The sequence below is a fragment of the Cherax quadricarinatus genome, chromosome 14 (genome assembly GCF_038502225.1).
Source record: "Cherax quadricarinatus isolate ZL_2023a chromosome 14, ASM3850222v1, whole genome shotgun sequence".
In the NCBI taxonomy this organism is placed as follows: domain Eukaryota; kingdom Metazoa; phylum Arthropoda; class Malacostraca; order Decapoda; family Parastacidae; genus Cherax; species Cherax quadricarinatus.
The window spans coordinates 4,857,501-4,877,475 of record NC_091305.1 but is presented as its reverse complement, the minus strand read 5'-3'; the positions used below and the strand labels follow the sequence as shown (position 1 = coordinate 4,877,475).

Genomic DNA, 19,975 nt, shown 5'->3' with positions numbered 1-19,975 from the left:
ACCCCCTTTCATTTTACCTACTGCCTCACGAACTTCCCCCACACTCACAACTGGCTCTTCCTCACTCCTACAAAATGTTATTCCTCCTTGCCCTATACACGAAATCACAGCTTCCCTATCTTCATCAACATTTAACAATTCCTCAAAATATTCCCTCCATCTTCCCAATACCTCTAACTCTCCATTTAATAACTCTCCTCTCCTATTTTTAACTGACAAATCCATTTGTTCTCTAGGCTTTCTTAACTTGTTAATCTCACTCCAAAACTTTTTCTTATTTTCAACAAAATTTGTTGATAACATCTCACCCACTCTCTCATTTGCTCTCTTTTTACATTGCTTCACCACTCTCTTAACCTCTCTCTTTTTCTCCATATACTCTTCCCTCCTTGCATCACTTCTACTTTGTAAAAACTTCTCATACGCTAACTTTTTCTCCCTTACTACTCTCTTTACATCATCATTCCACCAATCGCTCCTCTTCCCTCCTGCACCCACTTTCCTGTAACCACAAACTTCTGCTGAACACTCTAACACTACATTTTTAAACCTACCCCATACCTCTTCGACCCCATTGCCTATGCTCTCATTAGCCCATCTATCCTCCAATAGCTGTTTATATCTTACCCTAACTGCCTCCTCTTTTAGTTTATAAACCTTCACCTCTCTCTTCCCTGATGCTTCTATTCTCCTTGTATCCAATCTACCTTTTACTCTCAGTGTAGCTACAACTAGAAAGTGATCTGATATATCTGTGGCCCCTCTATAAACATGTACATCCTGAAGTCTACTCAACAGTCTTTTATCTACCAATACATAATCCAACAAACTACTGTCATTTCGCCCTACATCATATCTTGTATACTTATTTATCCTCTTTTTCTTAAAATATGTATTACCTATAACTAAACCCCTTTCTATACAAAGTTCAATCAAAGGGCTCCCATTATCATTTACACCTGGCACCCCAAACTTACCTACCACACCCTCTCTAAAAGTTTCTCCTACTTTAGCATTCAGGTCCCCTACCACAATTACTCTCTCACTTGGTTCAAAGGCTCCTATACATTCACTTAACATCTCCCAAAATCTCTCTCTCTCCTCTGCATTCCTCTCTTCTCCAGGTGCATACACGCTTATTATGACCCACTTCTCGCATCCAACCTTTACTTTAATCCACATAATTCTTGAATTTACACATTCATATTCTCTTTTCTCCTTCCATAACTGATCATTTAACATACTGCTACCCCTTCCTTTGCTCTAACTCTCTCAGATACTCCAGATTTAATCCCATTTATTTCCCCCCACTGAAACTCTCCTACCCCCTTCAGCTTTGTTTCGCTTAGGGCCAGGACATCCAACTTCTTTTCATTCATAACATCAGCAATCATCTGTTTCTTGTCATCTGCACTACATCCACGCACATTTAAGCATCCCAGTTTTATAAAGTTTTTCTTCTTCTCTTTTTTAGTAAATGTCTACAGGAGAAGGGGTTACTAGCCCATTGCTCCCGGCATTTTAGTCGCCTCATACGACACGCATGGCTTACGGAGGAAAGATTCTTTTCCACTTCCCCATGGACAATAGAAGAAATAAAGAAGAACAAGAGCTATTTAGAAAAAGGAGAAAAACCTAGATGTATATATATATGCATGTGCGTGTCTGTGAAGTGTGACCAAAGTGTAAGTAGGAGTAGCAAGATATCCCTGTTATCTAGCGTGTTTATGAGACAGAAAAAGAAACCAGCAATCCTACCATCATGCAAAACAGTTACAGGTTTTTGTTTCACAGTCATCTGGCAGGACGGTAGTACTTCCCTGGGTGGTTGCTGTCTACCAACCTACTACCTATATATATATATATATATATATATATATATATATATATATATATATATATATATATATATATATATATATATATATATATTGTGGGACCCATAGCCTCGGAGAAGTGGATAAAAAGGCTTCAAGGAAGAATATTTGGATTTCTTCCTGAAGCCATTTGAATATTCCACTTCCCCTACCACCCCATCTTTTAAACTATTTTTTTTTACCAATAGGAATATTTTATTACATAATATGGCACAGAAGATTTAAGAGATACATTGTTGATATAAAGGTGGCATATATATATATATATATATATATATATATATATATATATATATATATATATATATATATATATATATATATATATATATATATATATATATATATACATGTTGTTACGTGTGTATCACCGATTATAAGGCGAAAATCTCATCCAGCTCCTCAGAGCTGGGGCGTGTGCCCAAAATACAGCAGGCATTACCCCTTTGAACAGCCGCACTGAGCCGCTGGAACAGAAAACTAGCTGCCCTGGGATCCCTAGTTACCCTGATGAGTCTTTTTCCCAGCTCCTTAAGGAATTTAGATGCACTCTTTCCCCATGAGCCAAGGGTCTCTGAGCCTATGGGAACAAACATATAATGATGGGCAAGTTCTCCATATTTTCTAGACTTTTGGGACTCCCTGAAGCTGGCAGCTGCCCCTCCTTCCTCCCTGGTGTATTGGAGATAGGTATCAGCCAAGGTAGATGCACATGTATAGTCCCACACCACCTGCTTCCCATCTGTCCAGGCTTGAAGGGTGATACCATCTGGATGCTTCTGGCTGCCATCAGATCTGCATAGTTGGGGTGGCTCCCTTACTGCTGGGCATCCAGTTGTTGTGAGGCTCCTCTTGATAATGTTATTAACCTCCTCATGTCTTGCAATCTTTCCCTCGGATTTACGGCACACAAGACCATGGTACCCGAATCGGTCTGCTGCTTCACTGCCACAAATACACCTGTGTTCGGCAAGAATAGGGGCGGCAAGTCGAAGGGCAACACCGATGCGGATGGTCTGTGGGTCGAGACGTGTGCCAAGGCTGGAGTTGGGAACAGCCAACAGAAAGTCCCCAGCATGAGGGGCTCTCACTGCCAGGAGGCGGGCTCTATCCTTCCCTGACACACTCTGAAGCATTGTTGAGGCAATATTTTCCACTATTGGACCATCCCAGTGCGATTGTTTGTAGTTGTTGGGGGGAGCAGGTCTGGCTCCAGAGCCCGTTAGATTATCTCAGATCATTGCTCCGTCAATGAATTTTTGGTCCTGGACTCCTATCTTGTCCCTAAGATGTTCAGGGAGAATCGCTGCTACAAGCTCTCTGGATGCAATACACGAGGACAGAAAAGCAGGTAACGCAATCTGTGATGACTTGCGGACATCAATGCCTCCTAGTCTGACTGGAAGTGTAGCTTGGTTCCACTGCCCGTCTTCTAGAGTAAGGTTAAGTACTTTCGTAAAAATCTGCCTCAGAATACTGTCATATTCGTGCAGTATAGGGTTATCATATGAAGGTGCACATCTTAGGAAATATGTCAACCTAGGCAGACTCAAGCACTTTGTGAGAAGGTACAAGGCATCGTGGGTGTCTAGATTGCCTATTCGTTGTTCCATTCTCCTTAACTCTTCCAATTTCTTCCTGAGAATTGTGTCAATGGCATTGCTTCCTAGAGGTGCTCCTAGCAAGACACTATTTGTGGGGGGCAATGACTGCTGCTCCTGGTAGTTTTGATCTCACTGCATTTATCACTTGTTGACTGACTGAGATGATTTCACATTTGGATGGATTCAGGATGAGACCCATTTCCTGTCCCCGTGTCATTACCTGTGTAAGGTCATGTAGGAGGGACTCTTTTGTACCTGCTAGTGTGCCATCATCTAGGAACCAGATGTTTAGCTCGCTGGTCAGTCTGACTGTGATTTCCCTAACTGCTATACAGAAGAGAAATGGTATATATATATATATATATATATATATATATATATATATATATATATATATATATATATATATATATATATATATATATATATATATATATATATATATATGTCGTGCCGAATATGTAAAACTGGTCAATTAGCAAGAACTCATTTAAAATTAAGTTCTTTCTAAAATTTTCTCTTATACGTTTAAAGATATATTTTTTTCATTAATGTTAATGTAAAATTTTTTAATTTTGCACCAAAAGAATCTTAGAAAACCTACCTAACCTTATTATAACAAGAACAATTTATTTTAGCCTAACCCAACTAAATATATTTTAGGTTTGTTTACAATAATTTAATACTAAACAAACACAGCGAAATATATTTTTTTCGTTAGGTTCAGAATGATTTTGGCGAAATTATTGCATACACAAATTTTCGCTTGTCTTATATGGCAAGATGAGCATTGCTATTTAAGCCAAGATCGCAAGCTCTGCCTATTCGGCACGACATATATATATATATATATATATATATATATATATATATATATATATATATATATATATATATATATATATATATATATATATATATATATATATATATATGTCGTGCCGAATATGTAAAACTGGTCAATTAGCAAGAACTCATTTAAAATTAAGTCCTTTCTAAAATTTTCTCTTAGAAGTTTAAAGATATATTTTTTTGATTAATGTTAATGTAAAAATTTTTAATTTTGCACCAAAAGAATCTTAGAAAACTTACCTAACCTTATTATAACAAGAACAATTTATTTTAGCCTAACCCAACTAAATATATTTTAGATTTGCTTACAATAATTTAATACTAAACAAACACAGTGAAATATATTTTTTTTCGTTAGGTTCAGAATGATTTTGGCGAAATTATTGCATACACAAATTTTCGCTTGTCCTATATGGCAAGATGAACGTTGCTATTTAAGCCAAGATCGCAAGTTCTGCCTATTCGGCACGACATATATATATATATATATATATATATATATATATATATATATATATATATATATATATATATATATATATATATATATATATATATATATATATATATATATATATGGCAGTGAAGGCACAGCACAGGAGATTTCCTGTTAGCTGTTCCCAATTCCTCCCTGGGCACCCGTCTCGACCCACAGGCCATTCGGATTACCTGGAGTTTACCTGGAGAGAGTTCCGGGGGTCAACGCCCCCGCGGCCCGGTCTGTGACCAGGCCTCCTGGTGGATCAGAGCCTGATCAACCAAGCTGTTGCTGCTGGCTGCACGCAAACCAACGTACGAGCCACAGCCCGGCTGGTCAGAAACCGACTTTAGGTGCTTGTCCAGTGCCAGCTTGAAGACTGCCAGGGGTCTGTTGGTAATCCCCCTTATCTATGCTGGGAGGCAGTTGAACAGTCTCGGGCCCCTGACACTTATTGTATGGTCTCTTAACGTGCTAGTGACACCCCTGCTTTTCATTGGCAGACGATGCAACATCCCCCCCAAGTCTTTTGCTTTCGTAGTGAGTGATTTTCGTGTGCAAGTTCGGTATTAGTCCCTCTAGGATTTTCCAGGTGTATATAATCATGTATCTCTCCCGCCTGCGTTCCAGGGAATACAGGTTTAGGAACCTCAAGCGCTCCCAGTAATTGAGGTGTTTTATCTCCGTTATGCGCGCCGTGAAGGTTCTCTGTACATTTTCTAGGTCAGCAATTTCACCTGCCTTGAAAGGTGCGATTGGTGTTGCTCTTCGCCTAGCCGCCCCCATCCTCACCGAACATAGGTGTATTTGCGGCAGGGCGGCAGCTGATCAATTCAGACTTCATGGTCTTGTGTGTCACACAGCAGAAGGGAAGTATGCCAGACATGAGGAGTTCAATGACATCATAAAGAGAAGCCTCGCCACAGCCCGTTGCCCAGCTCAACGGGAACCCCAAGTACAGAGGTCTGATGGAAGTCAAAAGCGTCCTGATGGAGCCACTATGCTACCCTGGAAGGATGGAAAGCAGATTGCCTGGGACTACACCTGTGCTGCCACATTGGCAGACACCTACTTGCCATACTCCGTAGTGGAAGGGGTTGGAGCTGCCAGCCACAGGGAGACCCAGAAGATCCGAAAATATGAAGACCTTTCCCCTTGCTATAACTTCATTCCAATAGGGTCGGAGACCCTGGGAGCATGGGGCAAGTGTGCTCTAAAGTTCCTCAAAGAGCTGGGTGAAAAGCTCATCATAGAAATCAAGGACCACAGGGCGACCAGCTTTCTCTTTCAGAGACTCAGTGTTGCGATCCAGAGAGGAAATGCCTGCAGCATTCTGGGCACGCGGCCCACTGCAGGGGAGCTGGACGAAGTATTCGAGATGTAGCTCTGAGTTACCTATGTTGTTTTACTTTCTGTTGTATTTTTGTGAATGTTTCGCCAATGTATTTTTGTCTTTAAATAAAACATACTTGAAATATATGGGGTGGTAGGAGAAAATTCTCAAGCAGCTTCAGGGAAAACCTTGAGTTTTCCCTGTAGCAAGTTTATTCTTTTCTCTGAGGATGAGGGTCCCTATGACAGTTCTAGAGGTGGTACCTCCCTATATTTTATATATATATATATATATATATATATATATATATATATATATATATATATATATATATATATATATATATATATATATATATTATCATATTTTATTATCACACTGGCCGATTCCCACCAAGGCAGGGTGGCCCGAAAAAGAAAAACTTTCACCATCATTCACTCCATCACTGTCTTGCCAGAAGGGTGCTTTACACTACAGTTTTTAAACTGCAACATTAACACCCCTCCTTCAGAGTGCAGGCACTGTACTTCCCATCTCCAGGACTCAAGTCCGGCCTGCCGGTTTCCCTGAATCCCTTCATAAATGTTACTTTGCTCACACTCCAACAGCACGTCAAGTATTAAAAACCATTTGTCTCCATTCACTCCTATCAAACACGCTCACGCATGCCTGCTGGAAGTCCAAGCCCCTCGCACACAAAACCTCCTTTACCCCCTCCCTCCAACCCTTCCTAGGCCGACCCCTACCCCGCCTTCCTTCCACTACAGACTGATACACTCTTGAAGTCATTCTGTTTCGCTCCATTCTCTCTACATGTCCGAACCACCTCAACAACCCTTCCTCAGCCCTCTGGACAACAGTTTTGGTAATCCCGCACCTCCTCCTAACTTCCAAACTACGAATTCTCTGCATTATATTCACACCACACATTGCCCTCAGACATGACATCTCCACTGCCTCCAGCCTTCTCCTCGCTGCAACATTCATCACCCACGCTTCACACCCATATAAGAGCGTTGGTAAAACTATACTCTCATACATTCCCCTCTTTGCCTCCAAGGACAAAGTTCTTTGTCTCCACAGACTCCTAAGTGCACCACTCACTCTTTTTCCCTCATCAATTCTATGATTCACCTCATCTTTCATAGACCCATCCGCTGACACGTCCACTCCCAAATATCTGAATACGTTCACCTCCTCCATACTCTCTCCCTCCAATCTGATATTCAATCTTTCATCACCTAATCTTTTTGTTATTCTCATAACCTTACTCTTTCCTGTATTCACCTTTAATTTTCTTCTTTTGCACACCCTACCAAATTCATCCACCAATCTCTGCAACTTCTCTTCAGAATCTCCCAAGAGCACAGTGTCATCAGCAAAGAGCAGCTGTGACAACTCCCACTTTGTGTGTGATTCTTTATCTTTTAACTCCACGCCTCTTGCCAAGACCCTCGCATTTACTTCTCTTACAACCCCATCTATAAATATATTAAACAACCACGGTGACATCACACATCCTTGTCTAAGGCCTACTTTTACTGGGAAAAAATTTCCCTCTTTCCTACATACTCTAACTTGAGCCTCACTATCCTCGTAAAAACTCTTCACTGCTTTCAGTAACCTACCTCCTACACCATACACTTGCAACATATATATATAGATATATATATATATATATATATATATATATATATATATATATATATATATATATATATATATGCAAAAAGATCACAGTAAACAGCTGATTTCAGAATATGCAAAACAACCACTGTGAAAGAATAGAGAAATTCCAAAATTTATTACGGTCAAACTGGTAAAAATCTCGAACTTAGATTAAAACAACATAAATATAGCATTAGAACTGGACAAGATTCCAATGCTCTATTTATTCATGTGAGAGATTTTAACCATCCAATTGATTTTCAAAAAGTTGAGAAAGTTGTATCAAGCAAGTCCATGGTTGACAGAAATATAATTGAATCTTGTTTCATAAAAAGCAGTTTTGAAAATAAAATGAATATTTCCTTAGGTTTATATAAATTAGATTCATTTATAATTAATAAAATTTGGTTAGAGTTTAATAATACATTGGACAAATAATAAAGCTTATTTCTTGGGTAGAATAATTTGTTAGTGGGATGTCGTGAGGACCTGTCTAGTTGGACCAGCGGACCTACTGCAGTGTTCCTCTTTTCTTATGAGTCCTGTATTGTCGCGCGTCAGGCGTTTCTTTGTTGTGGGAGTTGACTGTGAGGTGTGGTCTAAGCCCTTTAATTGCCTTCCTTTGATGTATTACTTTCATAGTTATTTGACAATGTGAGTAGTCACGAAAGCGCTTGGAATTTCACTACTCTTTCACAGTGGTTGTTTTGCATATTGTATATATATATATATATATATATATATATATATATATATATATATATATATATATATATATATATATATATATATATATAAAAATAAAATCCCTCACAGGTAGCAGGTCCAGCAGTGTACCAGACGTTCATTATCTCGAAATCATATATACAGTGTGTGGTTGTAGGATGGATTCTTAAATCCTGACCCTGCCTCTTAACTTGCCACTCTTCTGATTTACTTCCTCTTAGCCTGGTCGTACCAGCTCTTAAAACTTTGTATGGACCTCTGCCCCCGCCACATCCTCACCAAGATCATTCCACTTTCCGACCACTCTGTGACTGAAGAAATATTTTTTTAACTCTTCTGTGGCTCTTCTCTGCAACGGGTCCCAGAGTTCCCATTTCTCGCCTCAACAGCCTGTCCGCTTCTACCTACCTGGAGGTTACCTGGAGGTTATTCCGGGGATCAACGCCCCCGCGGCCCGGTCCATGACCAGGCCTCCCGATGGATCAGGGCCTGATCAACTAGGATGTTACTGCTGGCCGCACGCAGTCCGACGTACGAGCCACAGCCCGGCTGATCCGGCACTGACTTTAGGTATCTGTCCAGCTCTCTCTTGAAGGCAGCCAGGGGTTTATTGGCAATTCCCCTAATGCTTGATGGGAGGCTGTTGAACAGTTTTGGGCCCCGGACACTTATGGTGTTTTCTCTTAGTGTACCAATGGCGCCCCTACTTTTTATTGGCGGCATTTTGCATCGCCTGCCCAGTCTTTTACTTTCGTAGGGAGTGATTTCTGTGTGCAGATTTGGGACCATTCTTTCCAAGATTTTCCAAGTGTAGATTATGATATATCTCTCCCTCCTGCGTTCCAACGAGTACAAGTCAAGTGCTTCCAAGCGTTCCCAGTAGTTAATGTGCTTGACAGAACTTATACGTGCAGTAAAGGATCTCTGTACACTCTCTAGATCTGCGATTTCACCTGCTTTGTATGGAGATGTTAATGTACAGCAGTATTCCAGCCTAGAGAGAACAAGTGATTTGAAAAGGATCATCATGGGCTTGGCATCTCTCGTTTTGAAAGTTCTCATTATCCATCCTATCATTTTCTTTGCACGTGCGATCGTGGCACTGTTGTGATCCTTGAAAGTGAGATCCTCAGACATTACTACTCCCAGGTTCCTTACATTATTTTTCCGCTCTATTGTGTGGCCGGAGTCAGTAGTATACTCTGTTCTAGTTATTTTCTCCTCCAGTTTTCCATAACGGAGTAGTTGGAATTTGTCCTCATTGAACATCATATTGTTTACCGTTGCCCACTGGAAAACTTTGTTTATATCTTCTTGGAGGTTAACCGCGTCCTCAGCAGATGACAGCCTCATGCAGATCCTAGTATCATCCGCAAAGGATGATACGGTGCTGTGGTGTATATCTCTGTTTATGTCTGATGTGAGGATAAGGAATAAGATGGGGGCGAGTACTGTGCCTTGTGGAACAGAGCTCTTCACTATGGCAGCCTCCGATTTAACTCTATTGACCACTACTCTTTGTGTTCGATTTGTTAGGAAGTTGAAGATCCATCTCCCCACTTTCCCAGTTATTCCTTTAGCACGTATTTTATGGGCTATCACGCCATGATCGCATTTGTCAAATGCTTTTGCAAAGTCTGTGTATATTACATCTGCATTCTGATTTTCTTCCAGTGCATCCAAGGCCATGTCATAGTGATCCAGTAGTTGTGAGAGGCAGGAGCAACCTGCCCTGAACCCATGTTGCCCTGGATTGTGCAGATTTTGGGAATCCAGGTGATTTGCAATCCTGCTTCTTAGCACTCTTTCAAAGATTTTTATGATGTGGGACGTCAGAGCTATTGGTCTATAGTTCTTAGCTAATGCTTTGCTGCCACCTTTATGGAGTGGGGCTATATCCGTTGTTTTAAGTGACTGTGGAATTTCACCCATGTCCAAGCTCCTCCTCCATAGTGTACTTAGGGCACCTTATCAATTCCTCTCGGTATTTTGTATGTTATCATGTCCCCCTTCCCCCGGCTCTTCTGTCATCCAGTGTTATGAGGAGCAGTTCCGTTAGCCTCTTCTTAGGCCTAGTTAATGACTTTTATCTCAGAAACAAGCCTTGTTGAACACTTCTGTATTGTCTTAGTTTCTTAACATGCTTTTTCAGGTGGGGGTTTCATGCTGGTGCTGTGTACTCACCTATATGTGATTGCATGGGTCGTGTACTCACCTAGTTGTAGTTGCAGGGGTCTATTCACAGCTCCTGGCCCCGAGTGTGTGTGTTTGTGTATTCACAAAAGTTTTCTTGATGCACATTAAGCTGGCTAAAAATAATTGTAGTTTATGCACATTTAAAGAAGTAAATAACGAAAATTAATTATCACAGTGTCCATATACAGGAAGTAAGATGACTGAAAGTAATTGGTGCCTTTCCTAACTGTATGGAAACAGATGATTATATTAACAGCAGGATGGGCACCGTGGTGGGTAGGGACATGCGAACACAATAGAAATCGGTCAATGAGGTAACTTTTATGTAAATCCAACAATCCTTGAAAAGAGCGTGGGGCGATGCAGTGAGAAATTATTGACAGTGAACGACAGAGCAGCAACAACAGTGGGAGAAGAACACCAAAATTGGGGTTCAGGGAGAGAAGTGGGCGGGGCAATGTGGGGCATTGCGCGCGCATGGTGCCAAAGGGGGAGATGGGGGTGCCAATGAGGGGGTGAAGGGGTGCCAAGGTGGGGAGATGGGGTAAAGAGCCGAAATGTGAGGGGCAGGTGGCGGAGCCCAGGGCGAACCCCAACCAGCTGCAACCCTCTACACAGATTTCGTTGAGAATATTAATTTTCTAAATTTAACGTTTAGTTAATGCTGTTTGGTTTTCATCATAATACCAACAATATATTTTGAGCTTTTCATATATTCTTAAACATTCGGTGAATGACACCTTCAACAATGAACGATGATTGTTTTTTTTTACATGTTTACTCGGGCATGGAGATTGTGCCCGAGGCGTTTATGGCATGGGTGGAAGGGGGGGATGATAGGTTGGGGGAGGGGGCTGTAGCAGGGGTATAGGGAAGACCACCAAAAGGGGGAAGGGGGTGGGAAAGTGGGTGGTAGCAGGAAGAAAATCTCATATGGGCAAGTTCATTCCCTCTTCAGCATCCTCGTGGAAGGGAACTCCGGTGTCCCTTCTCGGTGTTGTGTCTTATCAGTGATCGCTAAACAACTCGACAAAAGTAGTATACTGTGAATAATACCAATTCAACAGAAAATACTTTTCCGCGTGAAACTTCCTGGAAACTTTTGGAATTGACCAGAGACGGTGTCCAGCAGTGCGCGGAAATAGTGCCTGGAATTGAACCAGCAGTCCATTTTGTGATACTCAAATCGTAAACAACAAAGACTGGTTAGCAATGAAATCTAAGCGGATATCGAATGGAAGTAAGAAAACATTTGAAATGTCGATCACTCAGCACCACCGAACATTAACACTGAAGCAGAAGCAGCACTCAGCTCTAGCTGTATGCAAACACCAGAAATATGAAAGCCTCAGTGCGAGGTTTCAGAGTTCTCTATACTTCAAGAGCCTCCACTCGTACTCTCGTCGGGATGATAGATACAAACTGAGGTGTGAGAGGCTGCAGGATGAATTACACTTAAAATCTCAGTCTAGGCAAAGTCGAAATTTAGAAAGTTTGGTAACGAGGCTACTCGATGCCAGCGACACGCCCTAAACTTAGATCCCCGGAAAGTTTTCTCACCGGTGACATCTGGAGCCAACGCTGTACCACACACTCATATACACACTCATGTGCACACTAATGTACTCTACTATACATATGTGCAGTGTAGTATACATATGTACACTGTAACTAACATGCAGTGCAACACTAGACATGTACATTATATTAAAATGAATACAAACATACATATGCACACTAATATACACATTTACACTATAACATATATGTACACCATCATACACATGTACACTATCATACACATGTACACTATCATACACATGTATACTCATACACTGACGATTTCACAATAACGTGAAAGTGTATGATAGTACAACTAATATTAACAAACTCTTACAACCAATTTCACTGTACCACCTCGCATGGATACTTCAGCTGGAATGAGCAAGGAGCGAGTAACTGTCACCAAGGTGAGGTGTGACCTAACCATTGGTGACCCGGTGGCCTGGTGGCTAAAGCTCCCGCTTCACACACGGAGAGCCTGGGTTCGATTCCCGGCGGGTGGAAACATTTCGACACGTTTCCTTACACCTGTTGTCCTGTTCACCTAGCAGCAAATAGGTACCTGGGTGTTAGTCGACTGGTGTGGGTCGCATCCTGGGGGACAAGATTAAGGACCCCAATGGAAATAAGTTAGACAGTCCTCGATGACGCACTGACTTTCTTGGGTTATCCTGGGTGGCTAACCCTCCGGGGTTAAAAATCCGAACGAAATCTTATCTTATCTTATCTTATCAGTGACCTGACTCGGGAAGTGTGAATTGGCTAGCGTTTTGCAGAGATAACCACTGCCTTAGGCGCCAGTTGTCCGTGTTCAAAATAAATTGGCCTACTAACAAACTGAAGTTTGGAAATGATAATTCACACCCAAGTCTGTAATAATATTCACAGAAAAAGCTTTGCTAGTCAATCCGCTCTTGTGGTCAGGTCTCGTTGGTAATGGATGGGTCGTCCTTGATCGTTCTAACTAAAGAGTTTATGTGACGTTGCACAAGGATACAAGTTCTTTGTTAATAGTAGTTTTCATATCATATACGGTATAGCACACACATGTAGACTACACATAAACATACTGTACCATACACTCAAGCAACTGTACCAATGTAACTTAACATGCATTATAAATACTTTAATATTTAGTAACTCGCTGTAACGCAAGCGAATACTACATTTATCAATTAGCTATAATAAATATAATATAAAAATAATTATTGCAAAATGTTCCAGTACAGTCATGCTGTTCAAACCGAGTTAAATTTACTTCTTAAATAAAAATACGCACCTAGTTTTACCACTTAAACATTAAATATCTCATTACAGTTAATTGTCTCATTGGTATTTTATACCACCTGACATCATCTGCTTACGCGTTAGTTTTATCTATGGATTTTAGAGATTAATAAGAAAAAGCAGGATAATAAACATATTTTATGCTTCTCTTTGCACACCCTTTGTACTGTATTTTTTTCTTTTTGCAATTAATTAAGCTGCTTACTATGTTTATATCTTCCCTTTAAACCATGCAGAAATGAGCCAGTGTGCTGGAATACTCTATTTAAACCATTGATTAACGTCTCATACATCTTAGTTATTTAGTTCAAAACCTTAGTTCTCCCACTTAGTTTTACAATGTTCAACACAGCTTATTCATGCTCTTAAATTATTGTTTTATGCCATGCAATATATTTTACAATATCAGTTGCCGGAATCTCGCAAATGAGACTTAACCAAGCTTAGTGTTATCACTTAACTGAATGATAATACTGATATATATATATATATATATATATATATATATATATATATATATATATATATATATATATATATATATATATATATATAAGCGCATATGTAAGTGGCAAAACTTCTAGAATAAAACACTTCACTTACACATCTAATGCTTCATTTCTCATCCAGATGTACTTCTTATTACAATCTATTAAATGTATACTATTCCAATCCCGTAAGATATAACCATTTAGCTACTCAAGTTGTATGTAAAACTTTGGGGAGTTCTCAACAACCATCGAACTGCCTCTTTTATGTAAATTGTTTAATGATTAATTAAATTGTTTTCTCATTATTCAGCTTTGGCCATTTCACATAGTTAAAGCAGTAAGTTATATAATATAGTTCTGCTATTCTACACGTAGATACATCTTTCCCTTACCTACCCTAACTCCATGCTATTTTCATTCACCGCCCGTATTTTAAGTACATTCCTGTAATCTTTTAAGTTATCATAGATTAAACTGCAAGTACTGTACTAGCAAATTATATTCCGTTTTTAATATGTTCATATTTCAATAGCTTCTCTCTCTCAATATACATCACTGGACTGTCAACTCATATTTGTAAACAATAGCAATATACGAACTTTTGTTGATGCTATTAAGCGTAATTTGGGGTATAACTTTTCTTTAATATTATTCCCATGACAAGAAAGAGCTGTCATAATTAGTTATCACTTTATGCTTATATAAATCTTCTTGGGTTACTTTGATAATTCTGCAAAATTATAACTTATATTAATATGGGAAAGGTGCTTGTTGGAAAATTAAAATCTTTAAGGAAGATAAATCTGATATCATAATAAATTACTAAAGCATTTTAAAGCAATCAGTCCTTCAACAGAAGATAAAAATTTCTTATAATTAAAGACCGATAAAATATCACCCGTCTGTTTTAATATAATAATAATAATAATAATAATAATAATAATAATAATAATAATAATAATAATAATAATAATAAAGGGTCCTTCATAAGCATTTTAGTCTTAGGACCTGGTTATATTACCAGTTGGTAATTTCAAAAATTTATTTCTCCATAACAAACTTCTGATATAATATTTCTTAACACGAATGAGTCCACATTGAAGATAGTAAACAAAGTAAGTGCTACATATTTCAGCCTGTTATACTCTGTTTACTTAATGTTGAAAAGGGCCTACATATTAGGCCCTTTTCAACACTAATCTATTGTACTGCATATACGAGTCTGTAGTTTCGTTTATGGTATTGACCATCGTTTATTACACCTCTCTGGGTACCATATTTGTCTATTATGAACTAATAATCTGTGGGTGCCACCAAATTTCCAAAGTCTGGGTTCGTATACATTTTTCTCTTGTAATTAAAGTAATTAAACGTCTTTAATCATTATTTATGTATCACTTGTTTCTAGTCTGTGTAGTTTTTTTTCTTATAACTGTACATCTTTTGGCATTTGTTTTGTATGTTGAAATTAAAATCGTTCGTCTCAAGCCCAGATCAATGCAGGTTATTCACAATCAGCAAGCAAAACCGAGTTTTCCATAAAACAGGAAGGATAAAGGATATATTTGAAAGAATCATTTTCACAATACAAACTTTACCAAACTTATATATCGATACATATGTTAAAAAAAAACGAAAATATGCATCTTGATTTTAACCTATTGCTCTAAGTTATTTTTATCTTTAGCATTATCTCTGACAATACAAGCTACCTTCAAAGTTTAGCTTTCTTTACTATGATTTCCCTAAGAATTTTCAGTTTCATAGATTTTCAAAAATTTATTCGAGTACATCTTCACTTATATATACTGATAGGTGTATATCATTTAGCGTATATGCACTGAGAGTTTATTTGACTGGTGGTAAACAGGTGCCATATATCCTTAATGACCTTTGTAGGTCAATAGGATTTAAGCCTCAATTAGCCAAGCAATCAACCACACTGCCGTACTACGATTTCTTGTCTGTATGTTTTCAAGGCTCATGATGGAGCCTCAGTAGTTTTGTACGTCTCTTTTTACATAGTTCGCCGTCCCTTCGTTGTGTCAGTTAACCTTGATCTGAACATTGATTTGGCTCGCCTCTGGCGTATTCATTCACATCAGCACTTCTCTGAATCACTTACTTGCGTCAACCCCCTCTCCCGCTCATTAGTTTTTCTGCGTTTTCCTCCTTTCACAATTTTACCCTCCCCCTCTTTCCCCAATCTCTTCCTCTCTCTCTCTTCCTCTCCCTCTCTCTCTCTCTCTCTCTCTCTCTCTCTCTCTCTCTCTCTCTCTCTCTCTCTCTCTCTCTCTCTCTCTCTCTCTCTCTCTCTCTCTCTCTCTCTCTCTCTCTCTCTCTCTCTCTCTCTCTCTCTCTCTCTCTCTCTCTCTCTCTCTCTCTCTCTCTCTCTCTCTCTCTCTCTCATTATCTGTTGTCTATTATTCGTAGTTGAAATGCTAACTCATTACTTTCTTTTTTTTTTCAGTGACTATTTTCATTCATGAAATTCGATTATATATTTAATACCAATTATTTTTTCTTGTTTAATTTTAGTTAGTAGCAATAAGATTTTTTTAAGTATATTATCGTTTGATTTTGTAGTAGTTGTATTATCCTGATTAAACTCTTACTCTTTCGCCATAAGTTGTAATTATTACATCAAACATAAAACAGTTATTGCTCTTGCAATTGTGACGCAACATATGTTCTGGAGATACAATTGTTGTGGTTTCCGCGTGAGCTTATGAGTCTTTATTAGTATATTATTATTCGGAAGTGCTAAACCCAAGAGGGCCATACAGCAGCCTATTTTTATTAATAGGCCATAATTGATGGGCTCAATGTCGCTTTCTTCCTCACCGAACAAATCAATTATCATGAATCTGATAATTTAGCCATACCATATTATAAAATATTTTAGTCTTTGTACTAAGGTGCGTTAGTCAACTGTCTTGTGATAAAAAAAGAAAAAGATTTTTGCCCAACACGTAATACTAGAGCCAAGGAAGATGTACAAACTGGCCAGCTAACTAGGACGCTCATTAATCTCTTCCATTAGAATATTCATTATCGACGAATTACATAATATATATATATATATATATATATATATATATATATATATATATATATATATATATATATATATATACCTATATATATATATATATCTATATATATAGCATCAACCATGAGGAGTTGAATGATGGCTCTAGACCTTTCGTGTTTCAGTCAACATATATCATCAGGAGCTTGTAATGTTGCAGACAAGAGAAGGTCCAGGCAAATACGGTCACAGGGAGAACCTTTGCGAAGGAGCTCCCTGTGATCGTATTTGCTTGGGATTCCTCCTCTCTTCTGAAATATTGCAAGATCCTGATGTGTTGATTGCAACACGAAAGGCCTAGAGCGATCATTCAACTACCCCTCCCCCCCCCCCGTGGTTGTTTTGCGTCTTGTATCGCTTCGCGATTTTTGCATATATATATATATATATATATATATATATATATATATATATATATATATATATATATATATATATATATATATATATATTGTAGGACGATATACATTGCACTACACAGTTCGTAATTCATCCAGTTGGAAAATTCTAAGAATCTCCAACTTAAAAAGTGGGTGTGTATCCGATCTACAGCATCAAACCAGAGGACCAAGCTCTTTCTAACAGGTGTTTGTATATCGAGAAAGAAACTGCAAAACTTGCACAATGAACCACAATTGAAAACCAGGTTCTTTGGCGTGGCGTCATCAGTTTCGTAGTATCGTACCTACGTATGTAGAATAGAGGACTGACAACATATTGTGCAATTGTAAAGACATACAGACATGAAATCAAACAAGGTACGTCGACCCTTCTTAGATGCCTTTTATTTTTTTGCTTTAGGCTGCTGTATATAAAGCTTTTATATATATTTTTTTTTATTTATAGGCTGTTGCAAATTTGCTCCAAATTTATGGATATTCAGTTCTGTAGTTTCCTCTTGGCAGCTACCTGCAGTTCCACGGCTTTTCCATATAATATTAGACTGAGAAACTATCCACAGGACCTTCGTTTTCTATATATTTGATTCGCTTTTATTTTATTACTCGCGCTCGGTGCACAGTAGTTTATGATTCGTTGTTGTTTTGTTTCGCTCAAAGGTTTCTTTTCGTTTTCCTGCATCGCTCGATACTTGCATTTGATTCTTTAGCTCTCGTTCGCCACATTCACTTGATTCCGTTAACTGCTCATCTTTATGTCAGTTTTTATTCTTTCACTGCCTTAAATTCTGAACTTTGCGCAATGCTGTCCTGTCGAATTCTTTTACCTTCTAAAACTGGGTGTTAATGCGAATGCATGCATGTATATTGTGTAATATATATATATATATATATATATATATATATATATATATATATATATATATATATATATATATATATATATATATATATATATATACGTATGTATTATAAAATCACAAGGGAGAGGAATATATAACTAGAGGCCTCTTAACCACTGCCTGCCCTTTTCAAGACCTCTGACAAAGGCCCGAAACGGTTGAAAGGCAAGAGTTAAGAATTCTTATCCCACATATTCTGCACACCCTAGTCACCCAATTCTGATCTGTTTTTTGGCATAGTCATTATTTTCAAGCTGTCTCACTCATTCATAGACTATTTTAAGTTTGAGACCTGCTATAGCGTCTTACATTACTGTGGCTACTACCCATCCTTGATTATGGTTAAGACATTTTGATCCAAGGACCTGAAGCCACTTTTCCCTTTTTTGAGATGAAACCTGACTGCCTCCTGTTCTCCAGGTACCATTGTGGCTTTAATGCTTCATTATTAATATTATAATTATTCAGTGACTCATAATATTCATGGGAAAGCAGTAAACCCGTGAATGTTAGATGGCGCCTGTTGAAGGAAGTGAAATCTAATCCAATGAATGGGAGAGTAATTTCAGTTACTTGAATCAAGGATCCCTTACCAGTAACAGGGAACCCCCCCAGGGAACCCCCCCCCCCCAATCCCTGGAAAGGACTGTCTAGCATTACTTTTCTCACTTCTGGTTTAGTTCAATGACTGCCCTTGGTTTCTGAACTGCAACATATTTTGCTCAGTGGCTGACTTAACGTTTTGTTTGTATGGCATTTGTGTGATTAACTGGTGTCGCTGGAGCATGCTAGCGACAGTATATTTATCATATATTGATTCTGCATTATATTTTTGCCACTTCATTAAGCTGTAATGTTTTAATTTTGCTGGCAGTAGTATATGCAGGAGGCATGACAGCATTATTATTTAAATATGCAGGGGTATTTGTTTGATATCAGTAATATGTCCATAAAATGCAGTATATTGACATTTCAGATATCTCTCGGCCTTTCCGCTCTCGTGACCTCCAAACAACAAAATAAATTTGTTTTATTGTTTACAGGGTTGTAAAATTTAAACGTGTGGATGCTCCATAAGGAAGTAATGAAAATATTTTAGGTAATTCATGTACTGAAAAATGTTAAATCTGATGTTGATGTTTGTTATGTTTAATTGCCATCGATTAAGGCCGTAATCAAGAAACCTTGACATTAGTGTCAAAGATATTTTAATCTATAATATAAGGGTAAAAAACTCAACTTATATACATATATATGCAAAACAATCGCAGACAGGCGATCTTAACAATGCAAGACAAACCACGGGGATTGGAAATCTTTAGCTCAAGTACTTTCACACTTCTCAGTGCGTCATCAGGAGCTGTGCAATGTTGCAAGAGCAACAACAGGAGAAGTAGGGTAAGTTTTAGGAGTATGTGTATGAAAACTTACCCTACTTATCCTGTTGTTGCTCTTTCAACATTGCACAGCTCCTGACGACGCACTGAGAAGTGTGAAAGTACTTGAGTT

The 19,975-nt window shown here is 38.5% G+C and overlaps 1 protein-coding gene across 3 annotated transcripts in view; it reads left to right on the top strand.

Moving 5' to 3' along the window:
* Positions 1–11,675: 11,675 nt before the first annotated feature.
* Positions 11,676–19,975, top strand: part of tmod (tropomodulin) — a 175,468-nt gene continuing 167,168 nt past the window's right edge. For 2 of the 3 annotated variants that reach the window (XR_011391981.1, XM_070084775.1), the window contains exon 1: positions 11,676–11,769. Coding sequence is in view for 1 of the 3 variants with exons in the window: in XM_070084778.1 (XP_069940879.1) it covers positions 17,910–17,924 (15 nt within the window). In the remaining 2 variants the exon portion in view is untranslated. Of the gene's footprint in view, positions 11,770–17,750; positions 17,925–19,975 lie in introns of those variants that run through there. The other variant, XM_070084778.1, reaches the window with a different exon arrangement.